Source organism: Vicugna pacos, chromosome 22, assembly GCF_048564905.1.
Source record: "Vicugna pacos chromosome 22, VicPac4, whole genome shotgun sequence".
Lineage (NCBI taxonomy): Eukaryota > Metazoa > Chordata > Mammalia > Artiodactyla > Camelidae > Vicugna > Vicugna pacos.
Genome location: NC_133008.1, coordinates 21,671,147 through 21,696,001, shown reverse-complemented (window position 1 = coordinate 21,696,001; position 24,855 = coordinate 21,671,147). Strand labels below are relative to the sequence as shown.

The 24,855-nt window shown below is 53.6% G+C and overlaps 1 protein-coding gene across 7 annotated transcripts in view; it reads left to right on the top strand.

Moving 5' to 3' along the window:
* Positions 1 to 24,341, top strand: part of KCNN1 (potassium calcium-activated channel subfamily N member 1) — a 29,104-nt gene extending 4,763 nt beyond the window's left edge. The window contains exons 1-10 of one of the 7 annotated variants that reach the window (XM_072946970.1): positions 567 to 747; positions 5,285 to 5,767; positions 6,495 to 6,590; positions 9,434 to 9,852; positions 12,619 to 12,760; positions 16,070 to 16,180; positions 16,791 to 16,893; positions 20,262 to 20,332; positions 21,342 to 21,411; positions 23,878 to 24,007. In XM_072946970.1, coding sequence (XP_072803071.1) covers positions 580 to 747; positions 5,285 to 5,767; positions 6,495 to 6,590; positions 9,434 to 9,852; positions 12,619 to 12,760; positions 16,070 to 16,180; positions 16,791 to 16,893; positions 20,262 to 20,332; positions 21,342 to 21,362 — 1,614 coding nt within the window. In that variant the 5' untranslated portion in view covers positions 567 to 579 and the 3' untranslated portion in view covers positions 21,363 to 21,411; positions 23,878 to 24,007. Of the gene's footprint in view, positions 1 to 535; positions 748 to 5,284; positions 5,768 to 6,494; positions 6,591 to 9,433; positions 9,853 to 12,618; positions 12,761 to 16,069; positions 16,181 to 16,790; positions 16,919 to 20,261; positions 20,333 to 21,341; positions 21,412 to 21,811; positions 21,890 to 23,877 lie in introns of those variants that run through there. The other 6 variants (XM_072946971.1, XM_072946966.1, XR_012062993.1 and 3 more) reach the window with 6 other exon arrangements.
* Positions 24,342 to 24,855: the final 514 nt, after the last annotated feature.

Here is a 24,855-nt window from a genome sequence, read left to right as displayed (position 1 = left end):
CTAGGTGGGCTCTCTCCTTCCAAAGAAGGCAGTCTTGCCCCAGGAGTCATCTCCTCTACCCCTGGAAGCCCCCATGCCCAGATCCTAGGCACCTCCACTTGCCAACATCCTGCTCCTCCACTTCAACGGTCCCCCACATGGAACAGACGTTTGATGAGGTGATTTCAAAAGGGAAGTGTCCAGTCACTGCAAAGTTGTCCCCTCAGCAAGTGCGTGGTTTGATCAGACCCCAGGCACGCAAAGGTTGAGAGATGGTTGGAGTTTGGGAAACTGATTTTGGAAAAGGAGTGGTCAGGAGTTCCCAAAGACTTTCGAGGTCCGGAGTTTTCGGTTCTCCAAGGTCCTCTCCATCGAGCGGGGCAAGAGGGCGAGTTTGACAACCAGCCGCACGCTGGGGGGCGAAGGGGGCACGAGAGAATGAGGGATCTTTAAATGGAGGCGGGGCTTGCGGGGTCGCCGGGGGCGGTGCCAACCTGGGCTCGGCCAATAGGCGAGCCGCCGGCGTCGCACCGCCCCCTCCTCTCCCAGCCAGGGCGGGCGCTCGCCCCCCGGCCGGGCCCGTGGACAGGGCGGCCGGGGATGCGCCCGCTGCCGCCGCCCCCGGCCCCAAAGCCCCGGGGCCCCGTGTCCACCCGCTGCCGGCCTCCCCGCCCGAGACCCCAGCTCCGGCCCCCACCCGGGGGTCCGCGGCCGCGCAGGACCTTCTCTCCTCCAGCCTCGTCCGCCCACCCGAGCCAAGTCCCGCAGGTACGGAGTGGGATGGGCAGGGGCACCCAGGGAGGGAGGCACATCCCAGAGGGAGATGCGGTTTGGGGCAAGAGCCAGAAAGGAGGATTTTCGTGGGGTCTGCAACCTAGAGTACACGGGGATGGGGGAAATGTGTATATGCACTGCCCGAGTGAGTAAAGGTTCACAGACCCCCATCTCGGAGGGAGTGGGTAGCGGGTTCACTTTGGCAGGCGCAGGGCAGTGAGTCCCCAAACTCCATAGATACAGTGAGGGGAGCTCTCCCGGTGGAGGCAGTGACCCAGGACTGACTTGGGAGCGGAAGGAAGGAGACCCTCACCACTGGCCCTGGTATCCAGTCATTATGGGTAGCATGGCAGGGGATGGAAAACCGGGTCCCCCAGCTCTCCCTGGACAGAGGTTGGGTACCCAGCACAATGCACTGTCCGGACTGTCCTGAAGGGTGGAGCTGCAAATATGAGTGCTGGAGGCTGGGGGTGAGCCAGAGATGCTGATGAAGATGGATCACAGTGGAGGGCACTGGTGGAGGCAGCCATGGGGAGGGGGGGGCAGGCTAATTGCCCCCTGCTGGCTACTGGCAGGTTCCTGATCGGTGGTGATGAAGGGAATGCCTAGGGGATCCAGCAGTCAACCAGCGACTCATTGCACCCACTCTCTGGCAGCCCATGGAGTGGGAGGGCAAATAGATCCTGTCTGCCCTGCAGAACTAGGGCCCCATGAGTGCTGGGGGGGTGTCTTGGGGTCTTTCTCCACGCTCCACAGGGACACACAACCCACAGCTCACCCACACATCCTGGAAGATTCTGCCATGTGCTGCTCTGGCCATGATTCCTGGGAGGGGTAGGATGAGCATGTCACCCCAAGGGGACTCTGCCTTGGAGGCAGGGGGCACCTGCTCCTGGTCCAGCTCTAAAGAACGGAGCTTGGTGTGAGGTAGTAGCTGGGCTGCGTGCTAAGCATTTTCCATGTGAGATCTCACTCCCTTCTGGCTACTGACTCTGCTGGGTGGGCACTGAGACACACTGTTACTGAAGAGGCAGCTGAGGGGGGGAAGTGACCATCCTGACTGGGATGCCCAAAGGTGCCTCTTAGAAAGCCACTACAATCAACCCACCATTTGAAAGAGGGTTCACTCTTTGGGGTCTGGCCATTTTCTTTCTCTTCCTGTTGAAAGGGAGAGTTTGGAGGAGCGGACCTCCTTGCTCCCTGCTGCCTGCACACCTTCCTCAGTTCCTCAAGCGCCCTCCTGGGTACCCCCTGCCCCGCTTGGCCCACAGGTTTCTGACAGTATCTCTTAGGATGGTGCAGAAGGCAGGGTTCTGCTCACCCCCTACCCCAGCATTCAGGGAACAGAAGTCTTATGTCTCAAACATGTTAGACAATTTGGACAATTCCAGGGACTCAAAACCAAATGCAGGGTGTTTCTTACCTTTTAGGGGAACTCCTTGGAGAACCCAGGGCCCTGACCTAGAAAAACACACCCTTTCATGGACATCTAAACCTTGGCTGGGTTTTCATAGGGGCTCCTGGTTCTTTAGGAATCTCTGAGGGTCCCTGCAACCCAGCTTTAGGCCCAAATTGCAGTAAGGAGGGGAAGGTCTCTTGTCCCCAGGGCCCTCTGGTCCCACCCAGCCTTTAGAAATGGGTTGCCCCATTCTCCTGTGGAATCTGTCTGCACTCTCCTGCAGACCACTCTGTCCTTCCCTTTCCTATGATGTCATGGGAGGGGTCAGACACCCACCATGCCTGTGTCCTGAGCTTTGTGATCCCTCAAGGGCAGGGCCAGGCTGGCTCCCTTTCCAAATGGCTGCTCATCAAGAGGGACCTGGCCAGATCTCATTACCACCTCCCCACCCCCAGACTACACTTAGTCCCTGCCCTTCCTGGCTGCGTGACTTTGGGCAACTTGCTGAATCTCTCTGAACCTTGTCTCCCATCTGTAAAGTGGGAGTAAGAATGCCACCTACCTCGCTGAGTGGCAGTAGGGATTAAATGTGACAATTCTGATAAAGGGCTTGGCCTGCAATAAGTGCTAGGTACACATTAACATCATGGGTTTTAGGAAGGCCCTCCACATCTCTGCCTTCCCGGAAGCCACCTGCCGCCGCCTGTCTATGTGTCCGTCCCCTCTGCCTCCTCCCTGCCCGGGCACCTTAGGATGTGGCTGCCAGGCAAGGAGGAGCATGGCGGACATGTGGCCGAATCTGGCCTGTGTGTTGGGTGGCTGAGTCACATCCCCAAATTGCATCTTCATCCGTGCATTTCAGAAGGTCGTTTGCAGCACCCCCACCCCTCCCAGTCCTGTCTGCCAGGCCACCGCCTCTCCTGCCCATGCTCCCCAAGCCCTGGGCGGGGACCTTCTGCACTTTCCAGAGGGAAGGCAGGAGAGGTGCCTGGGGTGTCCTTGTCTCCTGGGCAAGGGCAGGGTCTGGGGCTGCTGTGTGTGTCCTGGGGGTCAGCTCTCAGCCCCGCCTAGCGCTGACAGCCCTTTAAAGGGGCAGGCAGGGGCTCTAGCCCAGGAGGAGAGTGGCACCTGAGTGTTTGTGAGGATGAAGAGAGAGATCAGGGCCAAGGTCAGCCTTATCAACTGCGATGTACTGGGCCTGCAGGGGATCAGCTCATATGAACTGTGAAGTGCTGGGCTTACAGGAGACCAGCCCAGATAAACTCTGAAGTGCTGAGCCTGCAGGAGACCAGCCATGTAAACTGAAGTGCTGGGCCTACAGGGGACCAGCCCATATAAACTGTGATGTACTAGGCCTGCAGGAGGCCAGCCCATATAAACTATGAAGTGCTGGGCCTACAGGAGACCAGCCCATATAAACTGAAGTTCTGGACCTGCGTAAGGCCAACTCTTATAAACTGTGAAGTTTCAGGTCACAGGTAGCCACGGCTTGGTTGGTGTGATGGATGGGAGTGGGACATGTTCTAAGACTCATATTTCTTGTGTCCCTACTGTGTGCTGGCACCAGCATCTGGGGACATATAGTGAGTAGGACAGATCCTGTCTGGAGGGTGCCAGACCAGGGCACAGGTGGTCCTGCAATGCATGTAAGTGGTGCCCTGGCCAAGGTCACCCATGTCCCGCCTGGCAGCATGGCTCATCTTGACTTGTCCTGAAGTGACATTTTCTGAGTCTGTCACCCCCAGGAATATGGCTTCAGGGCCAGGGAGGTGTCCTGTCTGTGCACACAGCCACCATTCCTGGGCCTCCAGTACTTGCCTGCCTGGCCTCTTCAAAGGGGACAACGCTTGGCCCAAAGCCCACCGCCACCTGGCTTGTTGAGAGAATGTCACAAGGTAGCCTGGTCCAGAAGCTATCTTGTAAGGAGATGGCCCCTTCACCACATGGTGCCTCAGTTTCCCCATTGGCAAAACTGCCCAAATCCCAGGACCCCCTGCTTGGGAGTTTGTGAGGATTAAAGAGAAAATCTGTGTGAAGAGGGTACATGCAAAGGGGGAGGAGAGGTAGTGGGCTGGGGTGGAGTGGGGGGTCTGGCAATTGGGGACCCAGGAGATTGAACTCCAGGCAGCATGTGCATGTCACTGTCTTCAAGGTCCTTGCTTTTGCATGTGATGCCACAGGACATTGCCCTGTGCAGGGGCAGAATCTGAGGATGCAGATCACAGTCTGTTCCTCAGTAGCCGGTTTCCTCTGTGGGAAAACTTGGATCTGGCCCGATATTACAGGACCGGGCTGAGCATGTCTCCCAAGGCCCTGTAGAATCAATTCTGAGATCTTAGAGTACAATCCTGGATTGCTGCTTTGGTCCTAGAATCTGTTTGGAGATCACTGAGGGAGCTGAGGGTCTCATAGCCACAGCCACGGCCCCTAATATGTCCCTCGCTACACTCTGTGACTGTGTAAGTGTGTTCAGGCCTCTGGACAACTCTGTGGGAGGAACTGGAGGCTCACTAGAGTGAAATTAACTTGTCCAAGAGCCTGAAGGTTAGAAGGAGACAAGCCTGGATCAGAACCACCTCCTGATTGCTCACTTACATGGTCTCTAGTCTTCCCAGGCAAATCAGCCAGCAGATTCCATCTTGAGGCATTCAGAAGTGTTTACTGTGTGTCACCTGTGTGCTCAGCATTGTTCTGGGTATTTGGAGACACAGAAAGTCAGTGGGCACAGGTCTGGCAGGAGAGTGTTCCAGACAGAGGGCTCAGCAGGTGCAAAGGCCCTGAGGCAGGACCAAGCTTGTCGCAGTCTGGTAATGAAGAGGCCAGTGTGGCTGAAAGGGAGTAACTCTGGGGAAAGTGAGAAGGATAAGGTGGCTGGGAGCCAGATCACAGAGGCTTCCAGCCACAATGAGGAGTTGAGTTTCTGTGCAGTGGCAGTGGAGAGGCCTGGGAAGGTTTTGAGCAGAGGAGGGGAACATAGGCCAACTTGAATATTTCTAGGATGGCCAAGCCACATATTAGCTGCAGTGGGATCATGGCCTCTCCAGCCTCAGAATGTTTTTGGTGGGGGGTGTCCCTAGCCCTCTGGTTAGTTGGCAAGGCCCTGACATGACTATGTTCCCCATGTACCTGCAGGTCAGCGAGGGAGCCCAGTCGCTGAGCCATGCCGGGCCCCGGGCGGCCGGCAGCAAGCCCAACCCCGGCGCCCACATAGTCATGAACAGCCACAACCACCGTGGCTGCGGGGGACGGCCGCTGGGTGGCGGGCTGGGTGCCCTGGGCCGAGACCCTCTGGACCCTGAGGCCGGCCACCCCCCGCAGCCTCCGAATGGCCCAGGCATCCAGGTGGTGGTGGCCAAGAGTGAGCCAACCCAGCCCTCACCCAGCAGCCCCCGGGGGCAGCCCCAGGACCAGGAGGAGGAGGAAGATGAAGAGGAAGACGAGGCAGGCAGGCAGAGGGCCTCAAGGAAGCCCCCAAGTGTAGGTCACCGCCTGGGCCATCGGCGGGCACTCTTCGAGAAGCGGAAGCGCCTCAGCGACTACGCCCTCATCTTTGGCATGTTCGGCATCGTTGTCATGGTGACGGAGACAGAGCTGTCCTGGGGGGTCTACACCAAGGTATGCATGGCCCTTCCCTGGTCACCCAGGGGAGGCCCTGCTGGGCCCACCTGGCTCCCCGCAGCCCCTTGGGCATGGGGTTGGGGGCTACGTTGGCCCTGAGAAGTGGGTAGGGGATGCTGGGGGGGTCCCTGAAGGTGGGAAGACGGGGAGCCTTGAACCTCCTGCTGTGTCCACACCCTGGGTATGACAGGGAGGCTGCAGGTGGGGGCAGATGGCTCCAGCCCATTCCTTCTGCCCTGCACCAAGGGGCTGCGTCTTGGCTGAAGGCAGGGAGGGGACTGCCTCCCAGGTCAGGCCCAGGACGAGGGAGCCCCAGAGAAAGGCTGTGCTGAGGAGCGGAAAAGAGCTTTCCCCCTTTAAAGAGCTGGACTACAAGCCTAGAGTGAGATCAGAACCATATTAGCCTGTAAACTGTGAAGTGTCAAGGCCAGAGGAGGCCAGGCTTTATAAACTGTGCAGTGCTGTGCCCACGTGAGGCCAGCCCTTATAAATTGTGGCATGCTGGGCCTTCAAGAGGCCAGGACTTATAAACTGTGAAGTGCTATACCCAGGTGAGGCCAGGCCTTATAAACTGAAGGGCTGGGCCCACCTTACTGTCAGCCCGGGCCGAAGGAGTAAGGGCAGGAGTATCACTTCCTTCGTGAAACAACCAGGTGGGGGGTCTGGAGGGCTGCCCGCCCCCCCACCCCCAGCGTCTGTCCTGCCCTCTGTTCTCTCTGCCCAGGAGTCCCTATACTCCTTTGCACTCAAATGCCTCATCAGCCTCTCCACCGTCATCCTGCTGGGCCTGGTCGTCCTCTACCATGCCCGGGAGATCCAGGTCAGTGCCAGGTGGGATTGGGGCAGCTCTCCTCCCCACGCCTCAGAGCCCCTCACACCAGCCATCTGAGACCCCAGCCCTTGAAAACTAAGAGGACCAGTAGCCTCTTTATAGGAAAAAACAAAAGAGATCTCCACAGAGACACACTGTTTAGATGACTCTAAATTTCCTTGTAACGCAAGTCTTTATTTTAATTTTCATTTGATTATTTGGTAAAGAAGACAGTGAGGGAGCAGGAGGTGGGGGCTAGTTCTGGTGCACATGGGTCGTTTTTGCAGCCATGGAGTCCAGTGTTTGTGACACCGGGCTTCTTCTTTTTGAATGATTGATCACGTGCCAGGGAGTTTGTTCTCCTATTTCAGGGGTTAATCAAGACCAGCTCAGGGCTTATCAGACAGACGTTACCACAGCAGATTGGCACCAGGGCCTGGGAACACCAGAAGGTGTCAGATCTGGCTCCTGACTCTGGCCTTTGAGCCTTTATCTCTATAATCTGGCAGAAGACAGGTGTACGAAAATCCTACCTGTGTTGCACTGTGTGTGGGCTTACAAGGAGACACCCAAGGTCTGGCACACTGGAGGGGTCCTCCATCTGGCTGGGAGTAGGGGGAGAAGGACAGTGACCCCTGAACTAGAAGGAAGCAGTTCTGAAGGTACAGATGGGGACAACATTCTGGCAGTTCCTCTAACAGTTAAACATGAGTTACCATCTGACCCAGCGATCCACTCCTAGTTTCACATCCCAGGGAAGCCAAAACCTACATCCACGCAAAAACTTATACACGTATGTTCATAGCAGCATTATTCACAATCGCCAAAACGTGGAAATAACCCAAACATCCATCAACTGATGATAACTAAAACTTGGTCCATCCATTATTATTATTCAGCCAAACAAAAAAAGAATGAAATACTGTGTCATACCACAACTGAGTGACTTAAACAACAGAAATGTATTCTTTCCCAATTCTCCTGAAGTCCAAGGTAAGAGGCTGGCAGGGTTGGTTTCTCCTGAGGCCTCTCTTCTTGGCTTACAGATGGCCGTGTTCTCCCTAAGTCCTCACATGGCCTTTGGTGTGTGCACACGCATCCCTAGTGTCTCTTCCTCTTATAAGAACACTGGTCCCCATTCTTATGACCTCGTGTAACCTTAATTACCACTTTAAAGGCCCTGTGTCCACATACAGTCATATTAGGGGCTAGGGCTGTTCAACAGATGAATTTTGAGAGGATACAGTTCAGTCCATAACACTCTGCCCCCGGCGCACTTCCTCAATCCATGTCCTTCTCCCATGCAGAATGCATTCGTCCCATCCCAACAGCTCCCAAAGTCTTAACCTATTCCAGCATCAACTCTAAGTCCAGGTCATTTAAATTTCATCTAAATCACTGGATAAAGAAGTTGTGGTAGAGGGGAGGGTATAGCTCAAATGGCAGAGCACATGCTTAGCATACATGAGGTCCTGGGTTCAATCCCCAGTACCTTCTCTTAAATAAATAAATAAATAAACCTAATTACCTCCCCCCCAATTTTTTTTTAATTTTTAAATTAAAACAAAACAAAAAAGAAATAAATGAAAAATAACACACATATGCATACAATGGGCTATTACTCAGCCATGAAAAAGGATGAAAATTTGTCATTTGCAGCAACATGGATGGACCTAGAGATATCATACTAGGTGAAGTCAGAGAAAGACAAATATCATATGATATTACTTACATCTGCAATCTAAAAAAAATGACACTAATGAACTTACAAAATAGAAAGAAACTCACAGACGTAGGAAAAAAACTTACGGTTACCAAAGGGAAAGGGAGTGGGGAGGGATAAATTAGGATTTGAGATTAGCAGATATACACTACTATATATAAAATAGGTAAACAACAAGGTCCTATTATATAGCACAGGGAACTATATCCAATAGCTTGTAAAAACCTATAATGAAAAAGAATACGCAAAAAGATATATATATGTATAACTGAATCACTGTGCTGTATTCCAGAAGCTAACACAACATTGTAAATCAAATATGTCAATAAAATCAATCAAGCAATCAATATTATCTAAATCAGATATGGGTGAGATTCGAGGTATGATTCCTCCTGAGACAAAATTCCCCTCCAGCTGTGAACCAGACAAGTTGTGTGCTTCCAAAAAACGTGGTAGGACAAGCATAGGATAGACATTCCTGTTCCAAAAGGGAGAAAGATGAAAGAAGTAAGGGGTGACAGGTCCTAAGCAGGTCTCAGACCTGGCCAGGCAAGGTCCATTAGATTTGAGGGTGGGAGAATCACCCCCTTTGGCTCAGTGCTCCTCCACCTTCCAGGCCCTCTGGCGTGGCAGCGTTGGCCCCTTGACCCTGGCTGGTGGCCTCTGTGACTGTCTTCTTTCACTTAGCATAATGTTTTCAAGGTTCATCCCCGCTGTAGCATGTGTCAGAACTCCTGTTTATGGCTGAGTGATGTTCCACTGTATAGAGGGACCACATTTTATTCATCCATTTATCCATTGATGGACATTTGGGTTCTTTCCACTTTGGGTGACTGTGAACAGTGCTGCTGGGATGATGTGGGCATAAGGATGTGCTTGAACAACTGTTTTCATCCCTTGTGCCTATAATCATAGGAATGGGATGGTTATGTCATTGGCAACGCTGTGACTTTTGGGGAAACACCTGTGCCACGTTTAGTTTGAATTGTGGCTGACGCTGAGAACTAGGGAGTTTTACCTCTGAGGCCATGTGTCTTGAAAAAACGGATGGGGTTTGGGGCGGGGATCTCACTCCCGGGCCTAACCACGTGTCTGAGACCCACGCCACCCGCCTGCCTGACCTCTGCAGCTGTTCATGGTGGATAACGGGGCAGATGACTGGCGCATCGCAATGACCTGCGAGCGCGTTTTCCTCATCTCCTTGGAACTGGCCGTGTGTGCCATCCACCCAGTGCCCGGCCACTACCGCTTCACGTGGACGGCGCGGCTGGCCTTCACCTACGCGCCATCGGCGGCTGAGGCCGATGTGGACGTGCTGCTGTCCGTGCCCATGTTCCTGCGTCTCTACCTGCTGGGCCGCGTCATGCTGCTGCACAGCAAGATCTTCACCGACGCCTCCAGCCGCAGCATCGGTGCCCTCAACAAGATTACCTTCAACACACGCTTCGTCATGAAGACACTCATGACCATCTGCCCGGGCACCGTGCTTCTTGTCTTCAGCATCTCCTCCTGGATCATCGCCGCCTGGACCGTGCGGGTCTGCGAGAGGTGCGCTCCTGACCCCCTGACCCCTGACCCCCATGACCCTCATACCCACCCATGACTTTAGTGACCCCGGGATTCCCTCAGCCATCACTCTGTCCTCACGTCCCCTGACCCTGGTGACTGCCCCTCTGCCAAGTTCCTGGCCTCAGTGACTCTGATGTGCAACTCCCTCCTCCCTAGGACTCTAGCCCTGTGTCCCCAGTTACCCCCAGCCCCTACCCCGACCCACACCCCTCTAGGAGCCCATCCGTATCTCCCCTCCCTTTCCCCCAGGGGGGCCCCTCCATGGGCTGGACCTCTAACCTCTGGCCCAGGGTGGTGGAGGCAGCAGGAACAGGGATGCCCCCCACCAACCACCTGTTTCCCCCACAATTTAACCTACTCTCCTTCTCCCCCTCTGCCCGCCCCACTGGACTGTAGGGAAAACATGTGAGTCCTACTCTCAGCCGAGCTGTGTGCACAGAGCTGCCAGCTGTCCTGCCCGCCAGGAATTTAAGATCAGCTGCCACCAGGGGAGGGAGCGGGGAAGTGAGGCGGGGGGCCGGGACCAGCCGTGAGCCCACGGGGCTGTGGGGAGAGCCTGTCCCTGTGCAGCCAGGCAGGTGGGTCTTGGGTTGAGCCCGGGCCAGCAGGGAGGCAGGCCACTCTCAGGCCAAATCCCCATGGCATCCCTGGGGTCCTTGTCTCCAAAGTGGGGAGGAGGAGGAAAAGAACTTAGCTCTGGTGCCTTGTTGGGGCAGCTGGCCCCAGGAGGCTTGAACAGCTCCTCCTGAGAGTTAAGTGGGTCTGGGGTGAATGAAAACCGGCCCAGCTTTTAAGACCCCCGTACAGGGCTTGTTCTGAATAGCCCTGGAAGGTGGAGGGCCATCAACCCAACTTATAGATGAGGAAACTGAGGCTTTGGGAGCAGAAGGGCGTCCCTGAGGGCCCAATCTCAGTTCCAGGAGAGGGAGGAGTCCCACTGGACTGCTTGTCTGGGAGGGAGGTCTCTCCTGCCTCGTGCCAAGCTGGGGAAGGCCCTGGAGGGGCTGTGGTAGGTGGTGCTGGGACTGGGCTTCCTGGGAGGTCCCTGGGCTGAACTCACCCCCAGAACCCCAGTCCTCACCCCTTCAGACTCCCCCTCCACGGCCGCTGCCTCAGACTGATGTGGGGCTCGTGGGGGTGAGGGAGATCTGTTACCAGGGCTTACTGTCTGAGGATCATGCAGGGGCTCCTCGGACCTCTGATGTGCCCCCATGCCAGCTCCCACAGATCTCAGGACTGGAGCTTGGGAACTGGGAGAGGGTGCCCTTTGTCAAGGCACCCCTGAGGTCCAGGCCGGGTTGTTGCAGGGGTGCCGGGTGAGGGTGGGGAATGAGGCAGGGCCGGGGTGGGGCAGCCAATCCTAAATTCTGAGCCCTGTGACACTGCTTGACGCCCCCTCGCCTTCCTCCTCTGCCCCTGTGGCTCTGTCCCACCCCACCTCCTGCATGTCCCCCACTCCCTGGTTATGGGTGGTCCTGCAGCACCCACCATAGCTCCAGCCAGGCCTGAAGCCTCCCCGCCCGTGGCTGGTGGGTTCCCCTCTCCTCCTGCCTCCTGGGTGGGGGGCCCTGATCCTCTAAGAGGTGGAGGCTGGTGCAGCTTGGGGCTCAGGTGCCTCAATGAAAGATAGGGTTCAGTCTCTGGTCCCCCTCATCCAGCAGACAGCCTGGAATGACACCTGACCTTCCGGTAGGGAAGGGATGCCCAAATCCCAAACCTGCTGGGAAGGCCTCCAACCCTCCTTCTCATGTTTTGGGTTTCCATCTCTTCCCCATCTTGAGCCCCTGATCCCAGCGCTGTCTGCCTGAAACAGCCCTCCCTCCCAGCTCCCCTGCCCTGCCCCTGCAGCCTAGGAGGGAGGGGATTAGCTGGAAAAGGCTCCCTGACCTCCCTGAGTTGGAGGGGCTTTGCGGAAGGAAGGGGCCGGGCTGGAGCAGAACATCAAGCCAGCCCCAGACTCAGAGAAGTAATCCCTCAGCCCCCCAGCCTGGGCTGACCATAGGTAGAACCAGCTGTGATCGGGACAAAAATCACATCCTTTGCAAGGCCTTGGAGATCTGTCCCCTTGAATAACACAAGTTGAGCCCCAGGCCTCTCCCCAGGGTTAAGCAAGCTGCCCCATCCCTCATGACCCCCAGAAGAACTCCAGGCCTGAGGTTGGGGCCACTGGTACTGCCCTCTAGGTATTGACTTCCCTTATACTCCCAAGTCCCAGGGTGTGGTCCCCCAGTCTCCTGTCTCCCTGTTGAATCCTCCTCCCTCCTCTCAGCCTTGCTGGCTGGGGAAGTTCTTCCTGGTATCTGACCTGAATCCTCACCTCTACTTCCTGCCGCTTCTGGTGCCCCTGGCCACCCATGTTCGCATCTGTCTGTGTGTCTGTCTTTGGGACGGGGATCTTGTGCACATGTGTGGACACATGTGGACGCACCCTCACCTGGACCCTTCTCTGCCCCATAACCAGCAGCTTGGGGGTCAGGCGAAAGTAGAAGGTTGGAAGGGATGCTGGGGAGGAGGGTGTGGGTATCTTCAGGAGGACCATGGGGCTGCCCCAGGCGCTAACCATTCATCCACCCCGCCCTACAGCAGCGCCTTGGACACTGAGCCCCCAGAATGAGCAACTTCCTGCAAGGCCCTTCATGCAGCTAGGGGGACCCAGGGCCCTGTCTTCCTGGCGCTGCCCTAGGGGGTATGATGAAGGAAGAGGGACCAGAGTGGACTGACTTGGCCCTCCCTGGCTCCCCCCAGGTACCACGACAAGCAGGAAGTGACTAGCAACTTCCTGGGGGCCATGTGGCTCATCTCCATCACCTTCCTCTCCATCGGTTACGGCGACATGGTGCCCCATACCTACTGCGGGAAGGGTGTGTGCCTGCTCACTGGCATTATGGTAAGAGCAAGGGCCCTTGCACACTCCCCACTGATGAGGAGCTCACCCCATCCCTAGTTGCACCTGCTCAGAGTTCCTCCCTGTGTCAGCCCACCCCTCTGCCACCCTGTTCTTTCCCTCAGATGTGACGTGGAATCCGCACCTTCAGGTTTCCTGGGACATCTCCTCTAGGGCTCTTCCAGCCTGAGATAAGCAGCGCCTGCTGTGCCTGCCGGGCCAGGTGCTGTGGTCCACTCTGAACCAAGTGGCATCTTTGCCCCTTTATGCTCCGCAGCCTGCTTAGTTCATGGCCCTTGGATGTGAATGTGCCTGATGCTTCTGTGCCTCAGTTTCCCCAGCTATAACCAGTGCCCACTTCTGTGCTCGTTGCAAGGACTGAGTCTGTTCATTTATATGAAGTCCCTAGAACCATGAATGCCTCAGGTACCCCATCAGTGGCCTCTGAGCCAGCCATCATAGGCCAATTCTGCATCCTTGCCTGACTACCAGGGTGTCTTTAGCACCCCACGGAACCCCTTGCATGTGAAGTTTATCTCGTGTGACTCCTTGGGCCCAGGCAGCAACTCATCTTCACTAAAGCCTTCTCAAGTCCGTGTGCTTGTGTGAGCAAACTTTGACCTCTGGTGCCTTCTCTTTACCCTGATTCGATCATTAGGTTCCCTGCCCATCCCTTTCTTCTGGAACCTTCTTCCTTTTTAAGCTTCTTTTATCTCCTCCACAAATGCTTTTCTGTGTTTTGGATTGCTATGAATTGTTTGATGCATGGTAGGGAACTCCTCTCCCCAACCCCTGAGTAACACGTTCATTTGTGAAAAACATCAGTGAACACCCACAGGCCTAAAGAAACCAACCTGATTTCCCCACCAGGGTCCACCCCAGGCCACTTCCTGAAGTGGGTCCTTCCTTCTCTTGGCAGAGAGATATGTTTGTTCTTGCAAAAGTACGATGCCGTGCCCACCATGGTTTCCCTTCTGCAGAGGGAGGGACTATCTTTCTGGGGCTCAGCCCAGCCCCCTTCACTGCAGGTAGACCATCCTCCATTGTCACCCTCTCCTGAGGTCTATGGCTCTCTACCCTCTTTATCTCTTGTCCCCTCCTATTTGGATACCACCTGGGGGTCCATGACCGTCTCCTGGCCAAGCTGTCACGGCCCCTCTTTGTTAAAAGGCATTCTGCATATTTGCTTATGTTATTTTGCAAGAATAGAAGGGGAAAAAACTAGTAAGATTGGCCACAGTCCACTCCCCCTGTCCCCACCCCCAGCAAATGAACTTTACAAATGAATAAAGAAAAACACTCAGATAAGATGATGGCTTTAAACCCAGAAAACCCACAGCAAAACAGAAAAGCCAAGTTCTCTTCTCCTGGATAAACCTCCTTCCAGAAAACTGCTTCTGTGCTTAGCCTGCAGCTCACTCCCTGCCCTCAACCCTGGGACGTGCAGGAGTGTTTACACCCAGGGATGTGTCTTGCTGTTTGCTGTCACCACACAGCCTGGTATCACATGAAGTCATACCTTGGTCTTTTTTAGCCACTCTCTGTTTTTTGTTTTTTTTTTTCTTCTTCTTCTTTTAAAAAAAATGTTTTTATTTAAAAAATTTTTTCCAGCTTTGTTGAGGTATAATTGACAGTTAAAAATTACTCATATTTAAGGTGTGCAACTTGATGATGTGATGTACGTAAACATTGTGAAACAATCACCACAATCTGGGTAATTAACGTATCCATCAGCCCAGCTAGTTACCGCTTCCTTTCTGTTGTGATAACACTTAAAATCTACCCTCTTAGCAAAATTCAACACCCAATTATTAACTGTAGTCCCACTTTCCGTTTCTAATTCTTCTGTTGTCCCATCCCTCATCGTTGCCCAAGTGTGTCCCCACCCAGTCACTGCCCATGGACTCACCCCCTTCCAGACACTTATAAAGCACATATTTGCTCATTCTTGAACTTCAAGGCATCCCAGCATGGCCTCCTCTGAATTTCATGTCTTTTGCTGAACGTGGCATCTGTGCTGTTGTGCAGAGTCATTGGCCAGTCCTTTTCCAGGCTGCATAGTATTCCACACGGAGGTAGTCTGTTTCTTGGCCCTGGTTGACAGGGTTTTTTTGAACATGAACTTTCAAGTCCTCCCAAGACCTTCATCCTGGCCAGGAATACATGATGGGGTTTCCTCAGGGGGCAACTTTGCATCCACCCCACCCCAGCTGGTCCAACAGTGTCCCCAGCCATTGCCCACCCTTCCCATAAATGTTTCCTTCCATCAGTAAGAAAAACTAGCCACTACCTTGGCCCCCAGGGGCCAAGCCTGGATCTCTTCCTTCCTTCCATCCTACAGGCAGCAGCCGCAGGAGGAAGCAGCGGACAGGAGAGTTGCCAGAGAGAGCCTTACAGCCCCCCTCACTGGCCCCCGCCACCTGCTTCCCAGCCACTCCTGCAGCTGATGACACCAGGATGTCCTGGGGTCCCTGGCTCCTAATTCTCACTGACAGAACCTCCCTCTCCCCTCCCTCCTCCTGTGTCACTTTTTGCTGCCCACTCCCCCCGTCCCTACCTCTCAGCCTTGCCCTCCACCTTGGGTCCTCACTCCTGCCTTTCTGTCTCTCAAGCAGCCCACATGTGGACAAGCAAGTCCTCTCTGGCCTCCTTCCCTAGCCAGGGGACTGGCTGCCACTCAGGGCATACTGGGGAGGGCAGTTGCTAAGAGCAGTGAGCCCATCATTAGGGAGACGTCCCTGCCCTTTACTCCCCCACATCCTGGAACCTATACTTTGCCTCTTCCTTCCTGCAAGTACCCTACCGCAGACAGCTGGCCTGACCCTTCTTTCTTGCCACCCTTCTGACCGTCCAGCTGAATCCTCCTTACTGGTCAGCAACATGTCAGCTAGGTCTCTGCCCTCATCATCCAGACCCCAAAACCTTGATGGAAATGCTTCCAAATTCTCCCACCTCCATGGGCATCAGTCCCACATGTTCATGCAGATCCCACCTGTTTCTTGTCCCCTTTCCTATCCCCGAGCCTCACTTTCCCCCTCTGCCCAATGGGGATGAGTGGCCCTACCTCCTGGGGATGTTGGGGATCAAATGAACTAATCTGTGGCACAGGCTCCCTGGATGTTTGATGTATATTAAGCAAGTGGGGTTGGCAGTCAATGAACTCAGCAGGTAGGATATGCCCACCCTGTGGGCGTGGAGGGTAAAGGTTAGGAAGCAATCAGGCAGGCTTCCTGGAGGAGGGAGGGTGTCCTACTTACAACCCAGGACTCATAGGAGGTGGACCCTGATGTGACCCCTTGCCCTCTAATGCAGGGGGCCGGCTGCACAGCGCTCGTGGTCGCCGTGGTGGCCCGGAAATTGGAACTCACCAAGGCAGAGAAACACGTGCACAATTTCATGATGGACACTCAGCTCACCAAGCGGGTAAGGACACCAGCCCCCATCACAGCCACCTTGCTTCCTAATCGTCAAAGGCAGACCCTCTCCACCTGACTTCTACCCATGTCAGGATGCTCATGTGCCCGTGGGCCACTGTGCTGCCTATGCGTGCCCATACTGCCCTGGGCTATGCCACCATGTGGACATTCATGAGCCATGCATAAGACATGGCGATGGCCACAGGCGTCCACTTCTGTATTGAGTGGCAGCCCAGCCATGAGCCATTCAGCAAGAGGCAGGGGTTCTGTGACCAGGCAGCCAGGTGGAACTTACAAGCTGTGTGACCTCAGCAGGTCAGCCTCTCTGTGCCTCTGTTTCCCCATGTCTAAAATAAGAGAAATACCAGTGTGTGTAGAGTTCCTGAGTTAACATTTGCAAGGTATATAGAAAGGGTCTGGCCCATGGTGAGTGATGTGTATTAGGCAGAAACACACTTACACACACAGCACAGATGTGGACATGTGAAAACGGCCCTGCCTTACAGTCTCAGGACCCCAGGGGGCATATTCAGGAGTTTCTGGAGGTTTCCAGAAGTGTTCAGAGCCTTCTGTGGTTTTGTGCCCACCCTAAGGAACTGTTCTTTCTCTGGCTTCAGGTAAAAAACGCCGCTGCTAACGTTCTCAGGGAGACGTGGCTCATCTACAAACATACCAGGCTGGTGAAGAAGCCAGACCACGCCCGGGTTCGGAAACACCAGCGTAAGTTCCTCCAAGCCATCCATCAGTAAGTCCAGCACCTTTCCCGCTCGCGTTTCTGTGTCCGCCTGGCGTGGAGGCAGCCATGGCCCCTGCTGGGAGGAGGCCACAGACCAGGCCAGGCAGCTCATCATGGCCTCTTCATGGCCATTCCCATGCTGGGTGGTCAGTTGGTGGTGGCTTGCAGCTTCTGTGCTGAGTGGAATGGTGGGGTGGACAGAGGGAGGCAGGTGATGGGCCCAGCACTTGTCCAAGACAATCACCTCTGGCAAATCATGCAAACCACCCAACATAAGTGGCAAGGAGCATATTTTATTCTCTGGAATAGCCAAAATGAGTTTCCCCTTGGACACTGAAGTAATGTTCCCTTTTTGCATTGGCTTCCAGGAAGCTCAAAATTAAATTTGTGGCCTGATTCATGTGATCATGTTGGGTAATTAGAAGTGACTTAATTTCCTCTGTTGTCCTTTTGTCCTGAGAATTATTAAATCAAGTGGTCCCCGTCCTTGGCTGCTCATTGAGGTCACTGGGGGTGGGGGTGGGGGGGGCTGCACTTTTTAAAACCCCATGGGCCATGCCCAGCACCAGTTACAGTAGCATCTAGGGTGCAGCCTGAGTTCAAGTTTAAGTTCCTCAGGTAAGTCCAGTGTGCAGCCAGAGCTGGCAAACTTTTTCTGTAAAGGACCAGATATTAATTATTTCAGGCTTTGTGGGCCAAAAAGTATCTGTCACTCTCTACTGAACTCTGCTGTTAAAGCAGGAAGACAGCAAAGATGAATAGGTGTGACTATGCTCTAATGTCATTTTCCAAAAGAAGCAGCTGTCCAGATTTGGCCTATAGACCATAATGCCAATCACTGTCCACTAGAAGTATCATGTGAGCCACGTATATAATTAAAATTTTCCTAGTAGTCACATTAAAAAAAAGTGAAAAGAAATAAGTGAAATTAATTTTAATATATTAATTTACTCTAATATATCAAAAATATTATTTTAATATATGATTAATATAAAATAATTAACAGGATATCTTAGAAAATCTTTTTTGTACCAAATCTTTGAAGCCTGGTGTGTATTTTACACTTACAGCCTGTTTTTATTCAGACCATCCACATTTCAATGCTTAGTGGCCACATATAGGATGAATGGGACAGTGCCCAGTCTAGAATTTAAACAGCTCCGAATGCTGTGGGATCAAGCACTCAAATATAAATTATAGCTAAGCCAGATGGTACCTGATTTAAAATAGAAAAAAATATGTTTTTAGGCATTTTTCAGAATGAGCCAATACATTCCCATCTCTTACATCCTGGAAAACCCCATTCTCAATTTGGCTGCCCTAGGTGAGCCAGATAGATCCCTGCCCCAAGACCTCCCAGGCCAGACTCACGGGCTGATGAATCGGAAAGTGAGGTAAACAGTGTTAGGATCTGAACTAGTACAACAGGAAGACAACGAAGTCAGCCCTAGGAAACAGAGCTAGAGGCAGCACAGAGGACCTTGGTATGATCCATAGAGCAGGGCAGCTGTTCAGGGGAGATCCCAGCGTGTGGCTGGGGTGGCCCAACTCCTGGGGCACCAGAGGGTAAAGGAGTGTGGACATGGAGAGACCAGCCATGGGAAAGAAAGCTCAGCCAGCTGGACTTTAATTTTTTAATTCTGTTTAATCACTTTTGCTTCTTTTTAAAGAACAGATTTATTAAGGTATAATTGGCATACAGTCAAAAGCAGCTCTTTAGAGGGTACAATTTGATCAGTGTTAACATAGATATACACCCACAAAACTATCACTGCAGTTAAGATAAGGAACAGATCCATCACCCCAAAAGTCTCCTTGAGCCCCTTGTCATCCTTGTCTTTCAGCTAGAGAGTTTAGTCCATTTGCGTTTATTATGTTTACTGTTATAATTGGGTTACTTTTTCATGATTACAGTCCCTGCTTCACAGGACTGTGGGGTGATCTAAATGGAATCATGTGTGGAAATGCCTGGCACAGTCCCTGGCACGGAGCAAGCACTCAGGCACACATGGCACCCCAAACCTCTGCTTCTTGCCTCTGCTTCCATATTACCTAAAAAGCAGGGCAGGGAACTGGCACCCCACTTACTTGACTTCACTGTGCCAAGGTGTTAGTCTTGTCTCCTCACGTGACCCCAAGGCCTTCCTTTTTGACCCTTCAACAGATGTTTACTGACCACTGGGTCCCAATCTGGTCTCTGTCACCTAACTGTGGGGCCTGAGCAAGCAACTCCACTACTCCAAGCTTCATTTTCTTATTTGTAAAGTGGAGACAATAGCAACTTGCCTCTTCTCCAGGAGAAGAGCATGGATTACACACAGCTGGGGTGACCGGACCCTGCCTGCCACACAGTATTTTCTGAAAATGAGAACTGGCATTGTTGTTGATAATACCACCCTCTGTATGTTCATTTGGTCACTCCACAAACATTTCCGGCACCAGCTGCTGTGTCAGGCATGGGGCACACAGGCATGGCCCTGCACTGGATCTTGCCCCAAGGGATGTCCCAGAAGGTTCTTTGGGGGAAGTGGGAGGGTAGGAGTTGAGGAGAGCCAGGTCTGTGGAGAAAGCATCTGCTTTGGGAGTCACCTGTGTCCCTTTGTTCTGGGGCAACACTGTCTCACTCACCCTCAGGTCTGCCTGTACCCCCTCACCAAAAAGTGACCTTACGATTACAGCTTATGCAATCAAGCAAGTTTGCGCCAGGGCTTGAAGGGTAGATGAGATTTGGATGAGAAACTGAGAGGTAGGTAGGCATACCAAGGAGTGTCCACAGTTTGGGCAAAGGTAGGGAGGTGGGAATGAGCACAGTGCCAGGGAGACCAGAAGTACCATCTACAGGTATGCGGGAGCCACGGCATCTTCTTGAGCTGGAGAGGTCCCACGATGGGAGCACTGTATGAACAGCCAATGAAAAGGAAGAAATGGTCTCAGAGAGGACGGATTGAGGCACACAGCATGGGCTTGAGCAGTGTATGAATTTCTACTGGCCACTTTAACGAAGTACCACAAACTGGGTGGTTTAAAACAGAATTTATGATCTCACTGTTCTGGTGGCCAGAAGTCTGAAATCAGGGTGTCAACAGGGCCATTCTCCCTCTAAGGCATTAGATCTGTTCAGGCCTCTCTCCTAGCTTTTGGCAGACTCAGGAGCTCCCTGGCTTATAGGAGCATCGCTCCAATCCATCTTCATACGATGTTCTCCTTATGTGTGTCTGCATCCAAATTTCCCTTTTTTTAAAAAAAATAAGGACATCAGTTATCTTAACCTGGTTAAATCTGCAAAGGCCCTATTTCCAAATAAAGTCATGTTCTGAAGTACTAGGGGTTAGGACTTCAATGTATCTTTTAGGGGAAGGGGGACACCATTCAACCCATAACAGGAAGGTTCCAGAGATGCCAAGAATGACTTCCATGGGGAAGGTATGTCAATGACTCCTTGGCAAGCCTCTGCTTCCTCTCCAGGGCACCCCCAGACTTCCGGGACTGGAGGTGTCTGTATCCACCTCCACTTCTCCAGACTGAGGGCCAGGTCCTCCCAGGGGTCCTGGCAGCACCCAGCATGGGTGCGCCCCAAGAGGCCTCCCCGAGCATCTATCACATGTGGGCGTGCAGGGGTTCAGTTTGGACCAGTGAGGAGGAGAGTCCTACCTGGAACGGCCTCCCTGGGCTGGTTGAGCTACAGAAGGGATGGAGAGAAGGGGTGAGGACACACACTGGCCAACTCCCCCCACACCCCATAGGCTGCTGTCCAGGGGGCCGAGGTGGCGGAAGCTGAGTGGCAGGTGCTGGGATGCCAGTGAGCACTAGCTTTGCCCCTGTGAGCCTTGGTTTCCTCCTTGGGAAATGGTGCAGGCATAGTTTTCTGGACTAAACGCCACCTCCGGGGCCAGGAACTTGGCACAGGGTGGCATATAGTGGAGCTGCCAGGCTGAAGGCAGCTGCAGTTGCTGGGTAGGCGCTGCTGGAGGGAGAGTGCATCCCTGAGGGGTGACCCCGCCCCCTCAGAGGCTAGACCTCCTCAAGCAAGGGCAGCAGCCCTTCCGCTGTCCAGGGTCCCAGCCTGGCCCTGGGGTGGCACACATGGGAAGCGGGAAGGTTTGGGCACATGCCACCCAGCTGTGCTGAGATTAAAATTGCCTTGTGATTTCTCTCTGCTCCGCCGGGTCCTGCCAGAGCTCAGAAGTAAGTCTCTTCCTGGGGGGGGGAGGTGAGTGCATGTGGGCACCGTGGGTGGTGGCTGAACCGCCCCCCAGGCCCCACTGCCGCCTGCATGCTAGGAGGGAAGGGGGATGCAAGGGGGCTGACCTCCAACTTGCCCCTCATCCCCCACTGCATATCTCATTGGGTGCCTCTGGGTGGGGTGGTTGGAGGAAGGACCCATGGCCCCACTGCAGCCTCCATTCAACCCCGTCCACCACCTGTCCCCCAGGCTCCGGAGTGTGAAGATTGAGCAAGGGAAGCTGAATGACCAGACCAATACGCTTGCAGATCTGGCTAAGGTGAGCAGGGCTGGGCGCGGTTGGGGCAGCAGCCTGGGCCAGAAGGGGTTGGTCTGGCCCTCAGAGGAGGATGGTGGGTATTCAGGAAAGGACAGAGCCCATCTCCAGCCACAGAGGGAGGGACAGTGCTGGTGCCCATAGTACAGACAGGTGACACAGGCAAGGGATGCAGGGTGGGCAGGGACCAGCCACCAGGGGACGTCGGCCCTGTCTGTAGAGGTCCACTGTGACCAGAGGCTTTGATGGTTAGAGAGATGCTAGAAATCTACATCTGAGTGTAAAATCTTTACTTTTTAATGTTGGCAGCTATTTTATTTTTTAATGAATAGCTAATAAAATCGCTTTAATAAGAAGAAGTAATTAGTGGGCTAAATTGATGAAGTGGTATTTTTACATTTAGGAATGTCATCAACACACAAGCTCTAAAATTTAAGAGAAAAACGAACGGCTTTTGCTGTGGATAGACATTCAAATTACAGCATCAGGAGAAAGCTTATTTGTATAGCAATTAAACATCTTTCAGGAGATTAAAGTTGATTGCAAAGAGTTCTGTAAGATCAGTTTGTGTTATAAATGGATCTGTTTGTTGGTTCTAATGCCAAGTCCCAACCTATTCCCTGCATTTATTCATCCGTTAGAAGGTGTCAACTGACCCCACTCCAGTTAGGCAAGCTCTCGGAATATTTGTCAGACTATCCTGAACTCTCTCCTGACCTTTAATAAATAGTTTATGTGTGAACTTTGCTAATCGGCTCCATCCCTAATCAATTAATCAATCTGAGCCAAATTTCATATTACCTTCAGAAAATGTGAATTCTTCTATTTTACTGCTGAAACTCATCACATTTTGGACTCACCCCCCTTATAACTAGCAAGAGAATGCAATGTAATTTGATATTAACCCACATAAACTTAATTTGGAAGAGAACACTACAGAGGAAAAAAATACTCTAGAACCCCGAATGAATCATTCAGTTGGGAGTAGGAGGAGCATAGTCTTAAGAGCATATAGAAATCCTTGGCCAACTAATTTGATGTCAGATGAGATTTACAGCTATGAATACATATAAAATACCCTTGAAAAACTGAGGTACTAGACATTATACTTTGGATTCTCCATATCACACTTCCTTCATTAATATACATGATTCAAATTTGAATTTCTAAGTTATTTAATCCTTGTAATCACGGCAATGTACTCTCAAAAGACATTTAACAAAGGCTTCTTTGAAGTAAGTCTTTCACTGGATTGGATTATAGGGTTTCTAATTTTTTTTAACTTAACGAGGTTAAAATGTTTTTCGGTATTAAATTTTAATGCTTTCCAAGGTTGCTGATTTAATTGGTCTCTCTCCAACAAAAATTAAATGTATATTCTAATGTAAAAAAAATTAAACCTCAGAGAGGTCCACAAGGAACCATCCAAGGGCTGGATGCTACCAGATGTTACTCTCTAGCCCTGGGGACTGAGTGGCCCTGTGAGGCAGGCTGAGGTGAGGATCTGTGGCCCTAGGAGGTGCCCAGAGGCATGTGTTCATCCCCAGTGGGGTTGGCCTACCAGTAGCAGGTGGAAGGCACGCCCAGGTGAAGGCGTGGAGGCTGGAAGGGAGAAGCTGAGTGTACAGTGTGGTAAGGAGCTGTGGTATGGAAGGATGACCTGTCTCCCACAGAGCAAGAGGTTGGGGTGCGAGGCGGGGCTGGGGTACCACCCCTTCAGTCCTCCCATCTGGGCTGACGGGCGGTGAGCTGCGGTCGCCTAGGGGTCTGCTCTGCGCGGAGCTGGGCCCAGACACGGAACGATGTTCTAGCGCCACCTGGTGGGTAGAGCGGCGTCTGCACCGAGGCTGTCCCTGCCTGGCTGGCTGCCCCGGCAACTCCCGGCCCCACCTGGACAGTGGCAGAACCAGTCTTTGCTTGCTGGGTTGCGGGGAGCAGTCGAGATGGCAGGGATGCCCCACCACCTGCTGTCACAGTAATTGTGCCTATCGTGTTCCCCAGTCTGTGACCAGGTCAGATCCTTGGGGTGGTAACCTCTCCCCCCAGGCCCCTATCTCCTCCCCAGTCTAATGTGGGAAGCACAACTGAGCCTCCTCCCCCTCGAGTGTGCCCTGGGGCAGCATTGTCCCAGAATCACGCAAGACCACCCTCTGGCTTAAACGGGCCATGTGGCTGGTTCATCCCCTCATGGGAGTTCTGATCACATCCATTCAGCCTCAGGACCTCCCTTGACCATCCCCTGGCCTGCTGGCCCTGAGCCTGGCATTCAAGACCTTTCTCTTCTCTCGCCTATTCTCCCACCATTCCCTTCAGCTGGGCTGGGGGATGCCCTCACAGTTGCCCCCCACTTGGGTCTCCTTAGTGAGCCCCCACCTAACCGGAGCTGGTCAGCTGTCTCTCTGTGTGTCCATCGCTCCCTGTCTCTCACTTGGCCTCTCCTCTCTCTCCCACCCTCTCTGTCTGTGGCAGACCCAGAATGTCATGTACGACCTCATGTCCGAGCTGCACGCCCAGCACGAGGAGCTCGAGGCCCGCCTGGCTGCCCTTGAAAGCCGCCTGGATGCGTTGGGCACCTCTCTGCAGGCCTTGCCTGGCCTCATCGCCCAAGCCATACACCTGCCCCAACAAAACCTTCCTCCCCAGCCTGGCCCTGGCCCCCTGGACCAGGTGGCCTGGAGTCCCCCACGCTGGTGGCCACCCGTGGCCCCTTCGGACTGCGGGTGACAGCCCTACCTGCCACCGGACCCCTCAATCTTGGCCATCGTGTGGCCACCACCTCCATGCCACCCAGGAAGCCCTGTACAGTGGCGCCTCTTGGAGTTCAAGGAGCCGAAGCTGAGTTGGGCTGAGTGGACTGGAGCCCGCCCCACCCAGCCCATCCGGGCAGACGGCACGGGGCAGGGCCGGACGACCAGTTAGGGCAGGGGTGGGCCATTGCCCGCTTCCTCCTTGATTGGAGCTGGGGGAGCCCGGAGCTTCCACTGGCCCCCTGACCCCTAGTGGGTGCGGAGCAGCCAGGAGAGGGGTCCTTGCCAGTTTCGAATAAAGCAGGACCCCACCCAGTTGCTGCCTGTTATACGTGGCTGGGGGGCACTCATCATCATGACATGGGAGGTAGACACCTGGCCCAAGGTCTCAGACTGGATGTAGAGGATCAAAGTGAGCCCATCCCCATCCTAGCCTGGTAGGCTCCCGGGCCTGAGCTTAGTCAGGGACACCTCCTGGAGGACATCTGCTCCAGTCCCACCTAACACCCATAGAGGGACCATGCATGGCCCAGCCTGGACCTGTGGGAGGCAGCAGGTCATCAGGACATCCTTCCAGCTGGCTTTGCTGGAATACCGACTATGGGCCAGGCTCCAGCAGGGCCATGGGTCATTGTCCAGCAGGGGAGGTGACATGATTGAGGAGGGCCATTCAGTCTTCATTGGACACAGGCTGAGCACC